Consider the following 19,045-nt stretch of genomic DNA (forward strand, 5'->3'; position numbering starts at 1 on the left):
ATTTCCATGTGTTTGCATATTTTTCAGCTTATTTGCAACATTGATTCATTTAGAATGATACACATCTCAAAATGAATACAAATCTCAAAATCTCCCATGCTGCCTCGTTCTTTCTTTCTTTGACACACCAGCCAATACCCATCTTATCCAAGCCAACATCTGATAATGCCCTGGTCTTGCCCACAAAAATGTCATTGCTACCCAGTCTTCTTGCACAGCATACAGAAAACTCTCTCTACAGTTTGCAGAAGTGCACTTTCTGTGGTTCCTAGAAACTGACGACAATTCTGATCCTCTGTTCTAGTAGATATAAAATGGTTTCTAGCTGGGATATTTTGCCTTTCTACCACTCCAGAATAAGGAAGCCTAGGGAAATTATTACAAGGATATTCTATGAGAAGGGGTTCTGTTTCCTGCTGCTTGTATATTTTAACTCCTGTGAATGGCAGTGGATGGCCTCCTTACAAACACACAAATTATTTGACTTCTAAGAAATGGCTTTTCTCCCTTGTGCAGAGTGAATGAAAACATGCTACAAGGACAATGTTTTCTTTACTGTAAATACCTATATATGTGGACTCACAAAAGGACAGGTTTTTCTTACGTGCAACACAGTGGCGTAATACCTTCGCAGCGTGAAAACAGTTACATTAGATTTACTCTGTTGTGCCTAGCCATATAATTTTAAAACAATGAAATTAAGTGCTATGATTTTCTTCACTATAGGAAATTGTTACAAAGTTATTTTATATCTAGACTACTCGACATAAAAGGTAAACACAATAAAATTTCTTAACAATTACTGAGGAAAAAAATTCACATCAGCAATTATGAAATCACTGCAACAAAATAAAACTAGGAAGATGCTTGAAAAAATGGTTTGCCTGCCTAAGATTCCTGTTGGAAGAGCTCTTGTACATGTTCTTTATTTTTGATAGGGAATTAGCCAAAAGCTTCAGCATCCTTGCATTGTACCTCTGCTGAAAAGACACAACTTGGACTACACAGACTCAGAGTGCTTTATATGCATTAGGTGAGGTCTGTCCAGTCCTCAATTCACTGCAGTTTTGCATGTACAAGCCCTAGTGTAGGAGTGCTGTGGTTTGTGTAATAGGTGGTGGTTTTTTTCCTTTGAATGAACATACTGAGGAGATGAGGCAGAGCAAGTTGCAGTAAAGAGAAGCAGAATCAAGGAAAGTGGATGAATTAAGCTCAGTCATTCATTCTAGTACACCATGCCTCTGTATCAGACAAGAATTGAATGTAGTGGAAAATATTGCTGGAGCCAGTACAAGAACTCTGGCACCCATCTTGATCAGAATGCCATGGTAGTATACAGAAATAATTTCATAAAATATAGCCAAGCCTTGAAACAGGCCTCAGCTTTCCCCTCCTCCCCTAGTTATTGTACTAGTACTACTGCTACATTTCTACTGAATACTTTGTTTACTTAATAAATACAAAAATGAAAAGGACCATGCTGGTCACTGACTGCCTCCAGGTACTTCAGTGCTCTCACACCACAAGCACCAGTCTTTTTGTCCTCTCCCTAGTGACCTCCAGTGCCTCTGAGGAAAGAAAAAAACAACATCCAGAAACCAAAGTGCATTAGTTACCTCTTTCTAGAGGTCTGATTTGTGAGAACAGGGGCTTTCTTTTCAAGTATCTTTCTAATTATCCTGAAGTTATGCAAATGAGACAGGAGTTGCTAGTACCTAAAAGTAACTAGCTCTCAGTATGTGTTCTTCAATGCCTTCACGTTGGGGGTGGTTGGTAGTGGTGCAGGACAGAGGGACAGGGGAACGGACCAAGTGCTTAAAATAATATATTATTTTTCAAAATGAATCTGTGAGATGAAAACCAAGTTTACATTAAAATAGATCATGATGCTGACAATGTAGTTACACTTGGGGTTTGCATATTCCTTTCACCCTTTCCCATCACATTATGAATTGAAAATACAACCTTGTACACTTTGAACAGCAGTTTGTCCTTCAGAGAATGGGGAGAAAATATGCAGCTATATGCAGCCTGGTGGGCAAGTTTCCACAGTATCTATGATCTGACAGCGGTTACGAGAAAATGGTTCCAAAATGAAATACAAAAAATGAGGGAAAATTGCCTTTGAAGGTCTGACCCAAAAGCCCCCATTATCAGCTTTATTCAGTGGCACTGGGTTAGACCTTTATCTGGGAGAAGCTATTTTAGTCTGGCTCAGGAAGACTGCCAGGAGCCAGGCAGACTCAGGAAGGGGTTTCTGTGCCCAGCCCTGCCCCAGCCCTGCATGAGATTCAGCGCTATCAGAAGGCTGTAAATAGAAACTGGTACAGTTAGTTACTGGGGTAGGTACCTTCCCTAGTGTGGAGCTCCCACTGAAATCAATGCACATTCCCATCTGGAGCAACACTGGGTTTAAACCACACTCCAAGGAAAGCAATTCATGCTTCATCAATTCATCTTATGTGATAGAAAATTAAAAAGCAGTATTAAGAAACACACATTACTTGTTCATTTACTGCTGTCATTTTGCTTAGTGGTCAAAGGAAACAGCCTGTAGATTTCCATTTTATTCCTCACTACAGTCATATTCTGATCCTGTAAAAAACTAACACAAAGCTTCAGCATTTAAGTTTCAAATGCTGTAACAGTGCCAGAGACAGCTAATGTTTGGGTTTTTAAAGCTTATTTAAAAGGTTTTTTAAAGTATCTTAAAAGACTTGTTCTATCTTCATCAATCTTTCGTTTCAGAAAAAAGAAGTCAACAAAATGTTCAGTCTCAAAAAGTCTTGCAAAACCTCTTTAGGAATATATGGTTTCTCCTATGAACAGCGACTGATAAAGAGCAGCATATGTTGCAAGTGAAATAATAGTAAAATGGTCAGTGACATTTCTAAATTTCACATCTTTACAATATTCTCCTTTGAAATTATCCAGTTGCATGCCAGGAAGCTTGTTTCTTTCACTCCCTGTTCTATGGCACGATTCTCTAATAACACAGTTTTCTAACAGTGCTCTTAAACATCTTCCCTGCAGCTGGTAGATAATTTTAGGCAACCTTAAAACCACTGGATAAATATTATAGACATATGAGTCCAATCCAGTAAAGGCTAAAGTGATACTGGTATGGAAAATTGCTTCAGACAGCGAAGACATCAATTCACATAACGGAATCCCACTCCAGCAAGTAATTAAATATTCAGAAGATGCTCCTCAGAAGCCAAGAAAAGGTGTTTTTCATAGAAGAAAAGACTAGTAATTTCCCAGGGGGCTGAATGTTGCTATTGCTGAGGCCAGGGATGTAGAACGTGTACAGTCCAACAGCAAAGTGGAAGCCAGGGAGCAGAAAATCATACTGGGATCTCGTCTTCCAACATATGAGGCACACAGTGCTTCCAGGGACCCACAATCAAAAGCTGTGCCCTTCCTTAAAGATGGAATCGCCAGAGCCAGTGGAGCAAAAAACGGCTGATTCTTTCTCAGTGTATGCTCAGGTGAAACAGCACAGGACTCCGTCTCTTCAACTCACATAAAATAACGATGACAGTTGGCAAACAAATATGTTTGGCATTTGCCTTTCATCTGTGGATGTGGAGTCATTATTTAGTAACCTCTGTTTTCACCAAGTTAATTGCTTTTGCATACTTAATTTTAATTCAGTTTTCTTTAAATATGCTAATATTTTCTTCCTCACAACTGGCATTGGGCTAAGGTGAGGCTGAGCTGACTGCCTCCCTGGATGTCTCAGAGGTGAGGAAACAAAAGCAGTTCAGCAGAGTCTTAAATCTGTATCCAAGACAAACAGATAGCTGGCTGTCACCTTCTCTTTGTAGGAAAGAAATTTTGGATGTTTCACACCTTACCAAGGCAGAGACAAATTTTGGATCTTGATTTTACTGGGTTTCAAAACTCCATGGCTGTGCCCTTCACTATCACATCCCACATATTCTGCCTGTGCTACAGACAAGTATCAGCCTGAAGAAAAATGTCTCTATCTTCAAGTCTGCCAAACTGCAGTAACTTCAGTCCCTTCCCAGGCACAGTGCCCAGAGGAAGTTCTATGGGAAACCATGGTAGAAGATGAGATAGAAACTACAGATTGGATAATGAGAGCAGGGGCACAAATGCATAACTGAATTTCTGTGACTTCCTCTTCTCCAATGAAACAGGATAGTTTGCGGAATAGCCACTCACTGTAGGGCCTCCAATGTATTAGCTAATGATTCACTGCTCAGAGACAAGGAAGACTGAAGTGGCATTACCCCTGCCAATGCAAATGGTTCTCCAGGGAATGAATGCTCGTTGCCAAGGCTGTGCAGGACTGCAGGACATGCCCAGTCAGAAGTGAGGGCAGAGAGACCAAACTCACCAGGCAGCCTGACACAGACCCCCAGAGGAATCCTGATGGAACTGATGCAGCACCCAAATTTCCTCACCAGTTTTCTAAAGAGAATTCAGGTGAACAGGGCTCCAGGAGACAGGCACAGAGCCCAGTCCAGTTTTGCTTATATTGAAGTCAGTGAGGAAAATTCCACTGATATCAATGAAGCCAGGACGGCACTTTCTATTTGTAACTAAGACAGTGCCAGTCAGGCTTCTGTCATTTCCCAGGGACATCATGTGACTGTCTTGCTCATTTGGCTTCAATACCATTATTCTAAAATTTACTTTGGCCTCATGTACTGAAAGGGTGTTAGTGGCAGAATTGACTGTTGATTCCTTTTCTGGTTTTGGAGTTGTTTTCTCCAAGAGATGAACAAAACCATAAAACCACTTAATAGTGAGAATCTTTCGTTCCAATTTTATCAGTATATAAAAATCTGATCATGTCTGTACACAACCTCTTAAATCCCTAATCAATAAAGGTCTGGGTGGGAGAAGGGTTCAGAGCAATAAAAAGATTGATTGCTTATATTCTTACAATAACAAATTCCCTTTTGCATTTTGGTAGTGTTTGCAATCATTAGGCTTTTGCAATGAGGAGCTTGTCTCACTGAAAATCATTCATCCTTATTTAATGACAAATTCTCTTAAAATTATTTTCTCAAATATTTTGCCCTTTATGAACTGATTAAATGTTGATAATTCGTGTTTCATTGCTGATCCTGAAAGGCAACTAACAATTATCCAAGGGTGCTTCTGCTGATTTCTCATAGTTTGCCCTCCAAGGACACATTTTTCATCTTTGAATTTTGAATGCATTTATACTATGCCTTTTATGTAGTTAGACAGTAGAACATGTTTCATGGAAATAAATTAGCATTATGTATTCTCTGGGACTATTTTACTAAGTAAGACTTCTATGAAAATGGAACACATTCAACTATAGAGGAAAAGCACTTTGGGATTCAAGATTACAGAGTGCTGAGTTCCAACTTTTCTTGTGCTTAGTAACTGTAAGAAAACTCTATAAAACTTCATGCGTAATACACAGGACTTTGGAGCACATGGCCAATCCTGAATGTAAGGTTTTTATCCTGTTTTATAATGCACCCTCAAGACAGACACACACACATTCTCACAAGCGGTTACTCTGATGAAAACATGCTATGCAACTAAGGGATCAATTATCAAACAGTCAAAAAAATTACACAGATTGAGTCCATAATCCCATAGGCTACGAGCAGCAGGGATGATGTGTGTAGTTCAAAGTGTCCTACTTTCCAGGTCTAATACATTTTTTCTGTAAAATATCTTTAAAGGAAATAGGAAAAATTCATGAGCAACAGTCCTAAATATGACACTTAAGTTTCATTTATAACTTTTCCAACAATTATTGGTTGGCACTGGTTTGAACGTAAACACTGCATTACAGATTAAGTGTTCATTTCCTGCCTGGTACACACAGTTGAGCACAGAGATTATGGAAGTCATTAACCCTCTGATTTATTAGTATCTCAGCAGAGAGAAATGCCTTTGCTGACACATGCAAGCAGACAAGCAGCAGTAAGATCCTGATCCATAATAACCAACACGCTTTTTGCAAGACGGCCCCTATCCAGAATTACCCAGACTCCTGCTACGCTCAGCCCCTTTGGCTTTGATTAGATTGGGATGGGTTTGCTTGTTGGTTTCCTCATTTGTCCGTGTTTTGTAGGACAGGTTGGATTTTGTCACTTACAAAGTATTGTCAAGAGACAATTATGTTCAGAACCCTGGGACAAGCTGGGGAGTAAATTAGCTGCACTTTTTGTTGAGAAACCTTGGACACACCAGATAGCCAGATAGAAAAGTGAAAGAAGGGCAAATCCCGTGAAATATGATAAGGGGGACTGTGGGGGCAAGGGTAGCCCATTAACTGATTTTATTTCTGTCATCAGATAGGAAAGTATATTTCTATGGGAATTCTGTGGACTTGGGAGACCAACATGAAGGAGCACCTGGAAGAAGCTGCTCAAAGGGTCACAGTTCCTCCTGTTGTTGACCAATATTGCAGCAGCAATGCACTCTGAGGCACTAAAATATTTCCAGGTCTCCCTTTTCCTTCCTCCTCTGTCTCAGCAGCTACCTGGAACACCCAGCTGTGGGAAAGGAATTAGGAAAATTAAACAATGTGTAAAACAGTATATACTGGATTAGTCTCACTCCCTAAATCATTCTGGCTCTTTCTGAAGTAAAACAAAACTAAGATATACCCTTCCTTTATGATTTACAGGTGATGCAGGAATTACCTGGTGGAGATTATTAAGTGGTAAGTTCTGTATTTAAGAAATATTTTGCAGAAGGACCTAGGCAATGAAAATGCAGATAAATTGTATGTGTATACTGCTAGCCAAAATCACTAGCCACCTGTAGAAACACTAAGTTGTGTAGGAGAACTTTAAAGCCATCTGACTGCTACTGAGGCAGGTGCGTTTTACAACTGTTTTGTAGAAAACAGCCTCAATCCTTTCTAGAAATCCTTTCTAATTTTCAGTGTGGGAGTTGCATCTTGATTTCACAGATCAAACACAGGCTTCTTTTCCCCTTGAACTACAATATAAATATGTTAACATTAGTAATTATGAACAATAGAAAAATCTAGAAATGACATCACCCTTTAAATTAGTTGCATTTGTTGCTTACAACATTTTGTGAAATATTTTCTAAAAAGGTGTGGAGTTCATTGGTGTTTTATTGTCACATTTGAATTTCTTATTCAGTCCCTTTTCAAAATTTTTACAGTTTGTTATGTGTTGTGTTTTTTTTAAATGGAGACATGGAAAGAATATTAATTATATTATTCTCTATTTGAAGCCTGTCTTCAGACCTTCATGAAGCCAGCAAACCCACTGCTTCCATAAAAAGAAATGTAATTGTGCATATCCTTCAGTTGGCTTCTTTCACACCTATCTTAATAGATGGTCTGAGTACGCCTAATCTCTTTTGTCTGGTTTATTGCTCGTAATAGATACAATTAACAATTTGGGGAGAATTTAAGGGCATCGCTGAAAAAACAGCAGTGGTAGTTGGGCTATATAAATTCTGTTTGAGCCTGTGAAATGCCTTTTTTTGGTTGGTTGTTTTCGGGTTTTCCATTTTTAAATCAGAGTGCAGACATGATGAGACTGGGGCACAGTATCAGGAGAGAATGACAGGCGGGGTCACACTGCATTCCTGACTGACTGGAGAGGTGTTACAGTAGAGTTTTTACCCAAAGAAGTGGGTTTGTGGATGTCTGTGCAATATGTGGGGTTATTACGGAAAAATGCCCAAAGGTGTGTTTGAATATTCAACTACCAGATGACAGAAAATTATATAATTGATGCAGGTTTGGATTTAACTGTGGGTAGCACGGAGTAAACCCCAGCCCCTTGTCAGTCCCAACTCATGAGTCTTCTCTCATGCTGAGAACTCCTGAATTCCCAGCATTGCTATGTAGTTTCTGACTTGGCCGCCCTGAGTACCATTGCAACATTCTCATCACATTTCCTTCCCTGTCTTGTGAGACAAAACAAGTCACTTTTCACTCTCATGAAGCAACACAGGAAGAAGAAGTAGGACATTCAGCTGTACCCACACCAAGGACCAGGGCTGCATCCACCTTTGTTAGTCTAAATAATTTTGCTTTTCTACAGTCACTTGGGACCAATCCAGCATGAATGTATATACAGGAGTGCACTGATGTCTCAGAGAAACCAACATACTACCCAGTTTGTCTGTATTAGATTTATAGAGAGCTATGAAATCTCCACATTTTATAATGCTGACACAAAAATTCAAGAACAAACTGGCATTTACCTACTTTTTGACTAATACAGGCATATGATTAATACAAACCCATCCTAACTACTCATGGGTGACCAGAATGACAGACATCACAGAACACTAGCTGTGCAGACTTTGCTGTGCGAGACAAATGTTTCTCTGTTGCTATTTGATGGATTTTTTAATATTGCACCAGAAATTTTTCAAATTATTATAAAATGTTAATAAGCAACATTAAAACATTGTGAACTAGACCCAGTTCTAAGATGCAGCCATTCTGTTCTATTAATGAAATCAGGCCTTAAAGGTGACAAACAGTTCCCAGTAGATTAAATGAAGCAAGTGTCTATAACCAGGATATAAATGCCTTTTCTTCATTCTTTGTTCACCAAAGAAAAAAGATGACCTGGCTACATGACCACTACCTATGCTATTGCTATCTATGGTAGTTTTCTTTTTAGCTTTTCAAGCTTCTGCAAGCTGAAAGACCATCCCTGTGCAAACTGGTCTTGAACCAAAAACGTTCCAGATAGATTTAAGTCACCCACCTTCCCATGCTGCCAAGAAATGCAAATGCAAAATATTAAATAGTGCATATTTTCAGTGTTTGAACCACTCTCAGTGCTCAGTAGCAGACTGTATAAATACATACAATAGGCTCTTCTTGGCTAACAAGTTTATAAAGATTTTCAAGATTAACAGAATATGGTGAAATAAGTTTTCACATGTGTCAGCCCAGGATCTCTGTGAACCTGGGAACAATACTATCTTTCTGCTGTTGGAACAAATCAGAGCAGTCTCTGAACTAGGTAAAAGCACAACGCTGGTGCTGTTCTGGAGTGCACTGCCATCTCACAGTACCATGGCTGGACATAATCTGTGATACAACTTTTCACAGCATGAAAGGAGAGCAAGTACAGCTGGCTACAAAGGCTTCATGGTACTACTGAGTCCCATATTGGGAATCTCCAGCTTCCCCTTCAGTGCTGGCCTGTAATAGGGCCCCTTTCCCCTAATCTCCACTTTATACTCAAAAACAGTTGAAAAGGTAGACCTCTGCAATATAGGAGTGTGGCAGCTTACCTCCAATGCTGAGTAACCATTCAAACAAAAACAGTAAGCAAATTTATTTCATGGTGGACTAAATTGCATCAAAACATAACCTTTGCAGTTTTCTGGCAGTTCCTGCTTCCTTATACACTGACTGAAGCTGGGGCATTCACTGGGAATTTTGCATTTCGTTCCAAACCTCACACAAACTGAAAGAGGAAGGAAAAGATCAGCAGAAATGTATCTGAGAAGTGCAGTGTTCAAAAGGATGGTGAAAAACTGCTTTGTTTCTTCATGGCTATTTCCCTAGTGTGGCATGTGGTTATTTAATCAGGGCATTACGAGTCCCTGCCGATGGCAAAACAGATGATTTTAAATGAAGCTGTGCACTTAGTAATGAGGACTGACCAAAATGCTCGAGTGCTCTGCTTCAGAGCAGACTCCCCAAGACTATATTGTAAAGATCATTTACTGAGAGGGGTGTAACCACATTATTATACAAGCCTGACAAGTTATAAGCCTAACTGACTGTTTTACATGCATGCACTAGAAAATGCCTCAGTTGCTCTGTATGTGGTAAACCATCCTTTTTAATGTTCTCTACTCCTTGAAAATTTCATCCTGTATGTGAAGAGAAAGGCTTTAGTGTCTTGTTAAAGAGACACCTTTAAAGAATCTGCTTCATATTCTGCATGCAAACCCACTGGAGATCATTACACCCTCAGGCTGTAGGGCATCAGATCCTCAGCTACTGTGAACGAGCTTAACTCCATTGATAATCTGGCTGAAAGAGGCCATTGTAGAATAGAAATCTGCATGATAATTGTATTTCATTGCTATGAAGTCACTTATCTTTGGTTATAACCAATACCCAGCAATGTTCTCTGTACCACAGATAAAGGAGTTAGCACAGAACTCCCTTTCCATTTAACAAATTAAACAGAAAGTACCTAACTTCCAGGACATTCTTTCTGTAATGGACAAAATCAGGGTGTACATTCTCTGGTCATACGATTACACTCACAACAAATGGCTCTGACCAGAAAACGGCACTCCATTGTGCACAGTATTGTACAGATACACAAGTTCTATCTCCAAAGAGATCTGATATAATACACAACAAATTGTCAAAGTAAAAAGGGCAAGTGCATGTTCAGTAATGGGCTTGTACTTTTGTTAATACTCTCACCTAGCATTTCATATTTAAAACAATATGCAAATAACCAAAGGCTAATTGCTGACATTAGTAAAAAAGAGCGTGATGCTTTTTCAGCTTCTTCCCAGACCTGGGGACTACTGTCATCATGTCATGCAATTTAGGACCTATGCTGTAAGGGAGCATTAAAGTAAATAGTAAGATCTATTTATTTTTAATCAATAGTGTGACTTTTAATCAAAGTGTGACCAGGAGTCAGTGTTAGTACTAAAATAGGAAAGATATGCAGGGATCATCTAAAACAGCTACCATAAATAGCATTTCCCACAGTATTTTAAGAAAGGTGAAGCCTATGAGAAAACAAAACAGATCAATTATTCAAATAGCGAAGCCTTAATATAATAATTTTCTACTTTCTAAAGAACAGACCATGGCCTCTCAATTACTACCTATTCTGTATCTAAATTTTTAAACATGGAGAAATACTTTTATTAAACTGAACATACATAGAAGGGCCGCTCAGCAGCAGAGCCAGGGTGCAGACACCCAGACACTTGGTTCTAGTCCTGCCAACAGCCTATTCTGGTACCTGGGTAAACTGTGATTTGGGTAGAAGCTCAAAGCTGAGCACATGTTTTTGCACAGATCAGGTCTCCCACTCAGCCTCCCGTTTGCCCCCTGCCAAACGGATGATCTTTTGTTCGCAGCTTGCAAGATATAACCCTTCTGCCACCTCAAGCTACCAGTTATTATTATTACAAGCGCTGCACTGCACTCAGCTCCTGAGCTCTGAAATAAACCCAAATATATTTATGAGAACAAGAAAAGCACATGTCTGTATCATGCCAGAGAACCTGCAAAGCTGTTGCATGTATCTGACTCAACCAACTCGGTCAACAGTGATTTCAGTCTTCAATTCCGTTTTAGTTAAGTGTGGAGTTACTCAGTCCTGAACCTATGCCAGGCACTGCAACAAAAAAGCAACACCGCAACTGAAGCATCAGAGGGGGAGAGTTACACCCTGTCATCAGCATATGGTAGACAATAACATATGCATGAAAAACAAAAGCCAGGGGTGAAGTATGATTCCAGAACACAGCAGTATATGAAAAGTCTAAACATAGCTAAAGTGCTGCCTAAAATCTGCTCCCAGGACGCTGCAAAGCCACGGGGTGTTAAAAGGCATCCAGGTGAGACTTCATGATGCACATCAAAACATGGATGGTGAATCATGAACATCAGCAACCCAGCATCGGCCAAGATGAAGGTGTCACAAGATACAAAGATGGTTGTTTTTCTTCCTCTGGCATAATCAAACACTTGATGAAAGTTAGAAAATACTTTTCTTTATACTAGCACAGAGCTTTTTGCAACAGCCTTTTCAAGATTTCTTGCCTCATTATTTACCTGGAAAATGAGAGGGGGCTTACAGGCTTATTAGGTTGTAAAGAAGATATTTCTGCCAATGAAAGAATAACCGATACCTTAGAGAAGACGAGTTCCCATGGATAACTTGAACCGGCAACCATGTATCTAACTACTCCTTCCACCTGCACTTTGCAAAGGTTACATCAATTGCTGCTCTCTGGAAAATTATGATTTCAAGAACGCTCTTCCACCACAGAGCATTTCTCGAGCCCATAAATTCAGTGCAACCGCTGAAGCAACGAATTAAGTGCTGCACACCCGCACCCTCTGCCCGATATAACAAGGGGGCATAACGTGGTTGCTGTCTGTGCCTGAAGCACGCGAAAGACTATAGCATTTATGAGGAGCCACACACTAAATCCCACCTAATCAACAAGGAGAGCCAGCGTCCCAGCGAGCCTTCTCCCCAGCCGCCCGACCAGCGCAGCGCTCGGCGAGCAGCCTCATTCCGCCCGGGAACACCGAAGCGGCCGGAGCTGCCGACCCGGCTGCAGCCCCCGGCTTCCCCCCGCCCTCGACAGAGAGAAGCTACTCCCCGCCGCCCCGGGAAGCGCCAGCCCTCCCGGGCAGAACGGCCACGCAGACCTGCCTTCCCGAGCAGCCCGCGGCGCCTTCGCCCTGCTAACAGGAGTCCCCGACGTGCCCCCGCCGCCGGCCGCCCCCCGCCGCTCGCTGCCTCGGCCAGCCCGGCCCGCGGCCCCCACTCACTTCGCCCCAGCGCCTCCGCCTTCCACGCCGTCTCCTCCACTGCCCCGTAGCGCCTCATGGGTCTCTCGGCCTCGGCGCTGGCCGAGATGGACCGCCTCAGCTCCATGGCCAGCGCGGGGCTCCGCGGCTCACTCCATGCCAGCCTGGCTGCTGCCCGACTGCCGCGGAGCCGCCGCGGAGCTCACCGCTCCTCTGCGCGGAGCGGGGGCCCGCGGGCGGGGGGGCAGCGCTGCCGCACATGCTCAGTGCGGGGCTGGGGCGGGGGGAGGCAGGGAGACAATGCCGAGCCGTAACCCCCCGCGGGGGGTGTCAGCTGGGCCGCACCCCCGCCCCGCTCGGCGAGCCCCCCGGGGCGGCCCGCTTGCCGCCCGCTCGGGTGGGCGGCCTGGCCGCCGCAAGGGCGCTGCGGGCGGCTCGGAGCCCCCGGCAGCCGGCCGGGTCCTGCCCGTCCCTGCCCCCGCCTGGCGCGCTCCCCACCGCAGCGTCTCGGGCGAGCGAGAGGAAGCGAACGCGCTCGGTGCCGAGGCACGGGAGGACTGTCCTTCCTGCGGCCAGTGCAGCACCGGGCACATCTGGCCCGAGCAGCTCAGTAACAATGGTAACATCCACAGCCACTCATGGCTTTCGCAGTCTAACGCCCCTCGGGTTGCTGTGCGTGCAGCCTTTGGCTTGCTTGAAAGTCCTGCACTGAATGGAGTAACAACAGTCCAGCATCATGTTGCCAAAAGCCAGAGGACAGCACCCAAACAAGTGAGGGGATTTTGTATTTCTCATAACAGTATGTATTTTTCATAAGCATGCAGCTTTGCTGCTTATTCAGCTTGCTGGGGTTAGAAGGAAATGACTATGCAGAAAGCACAAGTGTGGTGATAATTACTGTTATTATTAATTTTTTGTAGGAGATTTGTAATGTTGTAGGAGAGGTTCTATAGATAAAATCCCTGAACAGCAATTCACAGAGAGTACCTTTCCTAGTGAAATCCTCTTGCACTTTACTGTGTGTGGTACTGTTTCGGGAGCTAGGCAGGTTGTGCCATGCCCCACAGGGTTTTAGCGCTCCTTGCTGGATTCTTGAAGAGTCACGGGGTACTGGTACTGCTAAGCACATACTGGGTGCATGAAAGCTTGTTTGTTTGTCACCTACCTTTGCCTACAAACTTTGTCTTGCCCGTCAATCATCAACACTTCAGAAGTACTACCTCTATATTCAGTGATGTACTTACTAATTGGGCTGACGCACATTGCTGCTGTACTCATGAACAATTTTATTTGAGGGGTTCTTCACATGTTGGAGGAGAGAAAACCTCCACATCGGTTTTAAAATTGTAACACTGAAACTCTCTGTTATAATTTCTCTGCTTTTTCTGAGAATTGGAATTAGCTAACAAAATGAGTCGGACAATGTTTTAGGAGGTCTTCAGGGCACTCTGATTTTTTCTGTGTCAGCTGTGCTTCCCCAGGGATATGCCATGACCAGAGCACCAGACATGCTGGAAGAGCTCCTGTTGACTGTGCAATGCTCCGTCCTTGCTGGTTTTGGCCTTTAGAGATGGAGCCCAAACAGAGCTGTGAGTCAAGCAGAAAAGCTGGTGGCAGCGCTCTGCACAGCTGATTTTGGGCGACAGTGCAGCTGCCTGCTGGGGTGGGCTGGACTGACTCACTTGTAGCAGTGAGGAACACAAGTGTGGGAGGAACATAAGAGCCCATCTGGGATCTGGATGAGAGTTGGACTGAGGGACACAGGCTGATTAGGAAGAAGGGCCAATTTTTGCTGGATCTGAGGACTATTTAACTTCAGTCCACCCCTTCAAGTTTTTTAGGTAATTATAATCCAAGTGCATTGTTTAGGAGGTGGAAGAATGATCCTATAAATAGTTCAGTATTTAAAGCTCTGCATTTGTTAGTATGGGAGAAAAACGCCCACTAGCTAGAAACTCAGATGCACAAAGTTTACTTACATAAAGGAAAGAATGTATAAGGTGATTTATTGTAACTAGGAAGTTTTGACCTGTCCATTTTGAAAAAGTCACAAAATCCAGTAAGGGCCCCATCCTGCAGACTGTTCTACCTAAGAGCCAGTATGTGGATGCTGTTTGCCAAGTTCATTTGCACAAAAGTTTTTGCAAGACTAGGGCCCAAGTATGTACCTATTATTTTGCTGATGTTCTAAGATTAGTGGTTTTGCTATTGGGACTTCAGAGCATTGTCACTGCTGCATTTGCAGGTGGGATTCAATTTCTCCCCTACTTATGCCCTTCAGTGCACCTCAGCAATATATGTGCATTCCTTTACTCACAAAGGTTGGTTTCCTTCTGCTGAAAGCACTGCTCAGGAAGAAAATTAAAAATTCAGGTCTCTTCTCACTGTTTGTAAGATAAAGCCTGCTAGAAAGACAAAGAGGTGCACTTTGCTCTTGCAGTCATTTCCCCTGACAACTTTACTTCCCATTTCTCAATTAAGTCCTGCCATCAGGAGCTACAGTTGGTCAGCAGCAGCTGGCAAATCCACTCTCCTATCTACTGCTCTTTGGCCTCCATTAGGCATCACTGATGTCCCACGGCATGCATGGCACACTTTATTCAGCAGAAATCCCTAAAGGCTGTATGGCTTGTAAATCTGCCGGGGAAAAATGGCCTTTGCTTTCATGGAGCTTCTCAAGCATCTTAGATTTCTTGGCTTGAAGTTCTCAGAGCTCTCTTACCTCTATGGGCACATCTAGCATATCAAAAGGGTTTTCTAAAGCTGCTTAGTGCATCTGGGGTGGGCTGCAGTGAAGGTGAAAATCAAGGTCTTCATTCTTTGTCAGATAGTATAGTCATTTTAAAACAAAAATAACAGTGTGTTGAAATTCTGCCCAGGTTTTTCATTGATTTATCATAATAAAAAACTGCAACTCAGCTGGTGAAACAAAATGAAATTAAGCGGATTATGCACAGTTACTCCATTTTGTAGATGCATAAATACCCAGATTCACATCTAGAAGGGACAGAAGGGTCACTGTGCTCATGTTGACTGCTTGCGTAACACAGGTTATGGGACTTCTACGAATCTGTCCTGTCATATTTTTTTTAAACTCCAAGTCTTGTTTCAGAACATTTCTCTGTTAAAGGAGTTACCATAATTCCTTAGTATTCAATGTCATGATTAATCTTATTTCCTGTGACAATACCTCCTCTTGAATCTTCATTCCTCAACTGTCAGGGTTCTCTGTAGTTCCAGATCCTTAGAATTCCCCCCTAGTATCCTGTGCAACCTCTGACCCTGCATCCCACAAGCTGTTTCAGCAATGCATTAGGAGCCTGGGAGGGTGTCAGCTTCCACACATTCACACTGCTGTGCTACTGCAGATATCATTTGCCAGGCATATGCATGGCACAAAAATGTCCTGGCACAGGTGAATGGCTGTGATAGAGCACTGAAGGAAAATGCCTGTCTGTTGGCAAACACATTTTAGAAGGCACACACTTAAGCTTCATGACGCTTCCTCCCCTGCATTATCCTAGGCAGCAGAGTTGCTGTGGGATGATGACAAAGAGGGCCTCAATCACACTAAAGCCCTTACCTTACTAAACAAGCCCTTAACACAACAGGGTTGTTGTAGGGCACCATCCACATAAAATAATCCCTGCGATAATGGGTTTTATCTGTGCTTGAAATTCAGCCGAGTCATTACTTTTTCAAGGACCCAACTTCACCCTATGGCTCGGGTAGAAATGAGAGGGTCACAACCTAGCACAGGGGTTGCCTAGGGCTGCTGCAGCCAGAATCCCCACTACATCCTGGTGTGCCACATGGCCAGGGTGAGCACTGTGGCTAAATGGACAGAGCTTCACTCAGCACGGTGCTCACTGAGGAATGAAGGATCTGTGCAGCTCTGCGGCTAGGGCTGTATGATGTGATATGGCAGCAGTGTGCTGTCCTGGGAGCTGTAGTGTTAAATCTGTACCTTGTATTTCACCTTTTCCCAAATCATTATGACCAGTCTATACAGACAGCTTTACATGGTACGGGAAGACGGTTCTAATGTGCTCATGTCCCTAGCCTGTGTCATAACACAGTATGAGCTCATCTGAGTAAATGGAATCTTATTTTATTACAAATTCAAGTTATCGCGGAAAATCAGGTCTGTCATTCTAAGTATATTTCTTACACATTTGTATTATCACTCTCCCTAAAAGTTATGTATTAGACCAGAGTAAATCTCATTGGCTTTTCACAGAATCATAATTAAATACAATCTAATTAAAAAGAGGGGAATGGGATAGCTTAAAATTGCAGGAAGATCCATAATATAGGAAATACTTCCTTGCTGGAAGCTTCCGCCTTCAATGTCATGCTAGCATGATAGAGTTCTCAGAAGCCTGGGCTGCCACTCCCCTCTTGAAAGAGGATCTGCTGTAGCACAACCTGTGCAGAATGAGGCCCTGGATTCATAAGTCAATGTATGTCCTTATTATATTGTTCCCTTTCTTATGAATCCTAGCTCATGTTTAGTTAGTGCCCTTTTTATACTTACTTCTTTATTTAGAATTACAGCCCTTCCATACATTAACCATTCCTTTAAAATATTTTTTAGGCTGAAGTAACTTCATAAATAATTCGCAGTAGTTGCTGTAATGTAACTAGGATGTTGGTCCTTTTCCACAGCTACCCTACATCTCTGTCAGGGTAGAAAAATGCATCTGTAGCTTAAAAGCAGTGTGTATTGCAGGCAAACAAGGCATTCTAATGAGCTTGTTAAAAGGCAAATGAGGTGCCTTGAATTTAATGTCATGAGTCTGAGCTATAATAGTGACCCAAAAATTTGAGTGTTCGTATGTATTTCTACCCGAACCTATTAAAGTCATCTTATTTTGATTTTTTTATTATTTTTAATAATGTTTCCATGTGACATATTCTATGAATGTACTGCTGGTTTCTGTGTGTCATTAGGTCTTTCATCAAACATGCGCCTAGAAAAAAATTGACTATATATTCAACTTGCTATTTCTCCAAAGCTGGGTTGCTAGTAGAGCTATGGAAGCAAAAGATGAGCATTTAATGGCAAATTTTAGTGAATGGTGTGCCACTAATTATGTGTTAGATATGACATGATTCACAGGGTCTGGGCTAAACTATACTAAAGTATTGTACTTTGTGTCCTAGAAACCGCTTTTCTAGGGAAATTTTCTATTTTTTAAAATCTCTGCATATTGCTGCTTACAATTTGACTTGTGCAATAAATGTTAACTGGCAGCACTGGAGCTACAGCATCTGACTGCCTATCTCTTATCCAGCTTTGGAGATTGAGACTGTGAAGTTGATCTGAGCTAGCAAATATTTAGGCAACTCTAAGGTGGAAGAGTACTTAATTGCTTTTCTATGACAAATCAAGAGTGAGCTTTGCAGGACTGAGCTCCCAAAACACAGTCTAGGCTGGACATAGCTTGTTAAACATTTGGCCAGTTTAAAATATGGTTTGGGTGAAACTGAACTAACAAATCAATGGCCTGTGCTTAGCTATGGCAACTTTTAAAGTGTCTGTGTTTGACAATCATGTCAGTACCTGTACTGAGCCTATTTGCAAATGTTCCTGGGAGGTGAGTAATAGAGACCACTAAAGCTGGCACAGTACCTTCCACTTATTTAGATTTACCTCAGCTATTTTCAGTATAGAAGGTCAGAAAACAACACAAATTCAGGAGATGCAGTAGGCAGGGCATATATCTCTGGTAGAAAGAATGGAAAACTATCTGCACAGACCAATGGCTGTAGTTGTGACCATAACACAGATTTCAGAAACATACTTCTCTAAATGCCTTTCCTTCCCATTTTAGTAGTGAAGATGTCCATCTAAGAGTCTTATTTTTGGCATTTGGAGCCACCTCCAGTGCTATGATGACTGGACTGACTGTCGTGCAGGTGGCTTTTGTATCAGTGACAGATGGCCATAGCTACACAGAAAAACAGGTGTTTGAGTTCTGTAAATTTAGATGTTGAGTTAAATTGGTCTGGGCCATTTTAGGAGACTTGAAAACACAACGGGCAATAAATAATATTTCAGTGTGTATGTGGGCATGCCCATTTCAGAGTAATAAACATGCTGTAAAGTTTGCAAACACAGCAGCACGCATCCCTAGGCACAGCTCTCTTAGGGCATGAGCCTCTCCTCATTTCATTTAGTCCAAAATATAAAGGTGACTTTCTGTAAGCCTCCACTTTACCTTCACAAGTTTGTATCTTTGGCAGAGAGCTCAAAACTGCTTACAAGCTGTGAGGCACACAAAAAGACTGTATCAGCATCTTGTCACTCCATGTTTCTACACAGTATACATGCTCCACTACCCTTGCATCCTAACAGGCATGCCCATCACTACACCCTTCACTGGACTTGGAAGCTATAATGTCACAGCCCTGAATTCTGACAGGGTTTCTTTATGACTTGAATTTCTCTCCAGATTTGGCCTTCAGTGATAGAGAACCTGTATTCCATTGTATTTTCTACTCCTGCCCCAGAACAGTAAGCAAAACACTGTATAG

The 19,045-nt window shown here is 42.2% G+C and overlaps 1 protein-coding gene across 1 annotated transcript in view; it reads right to left on the bottom strand.

Moving 5' to 3' along the window:
• The window catches only part of BMERB1 (bMERB domain containing 1), a 54,552-nt gene extending 41,563 nt beyond the window's left edge, over window positions 1–12,989 (bottom strand). The window contains exon 1 of the mRNA XM_055709293.1: window positions 12,527–12,989. Within this exon, the coding sequence (XP_055565268.1) occupies window positions 12,527–12,632 (106 nt within the window). The 5' untranslated portion in view covers window positions 12,633–12,989. The remainder of the gene's footprint in view (window positions 1–12,526) is intronic.
• Window positions 12,990–19,045: the final 6,056 nt, after the last annotated feature.

Source organism: Falco cherrug, chromosome 4 (assembly GCF_023634085.1).
Source record: "Falco cherrug isolate bFalChe1 chromosome 4, bFalChe1.pri, whole genome shotgun sequence".
NCBI classification, from domain to species: Eukaryota; Metazoa; Chordata; class Aves; order Falconiformes; family Falconidae; genus Falco; species Falco cherrug.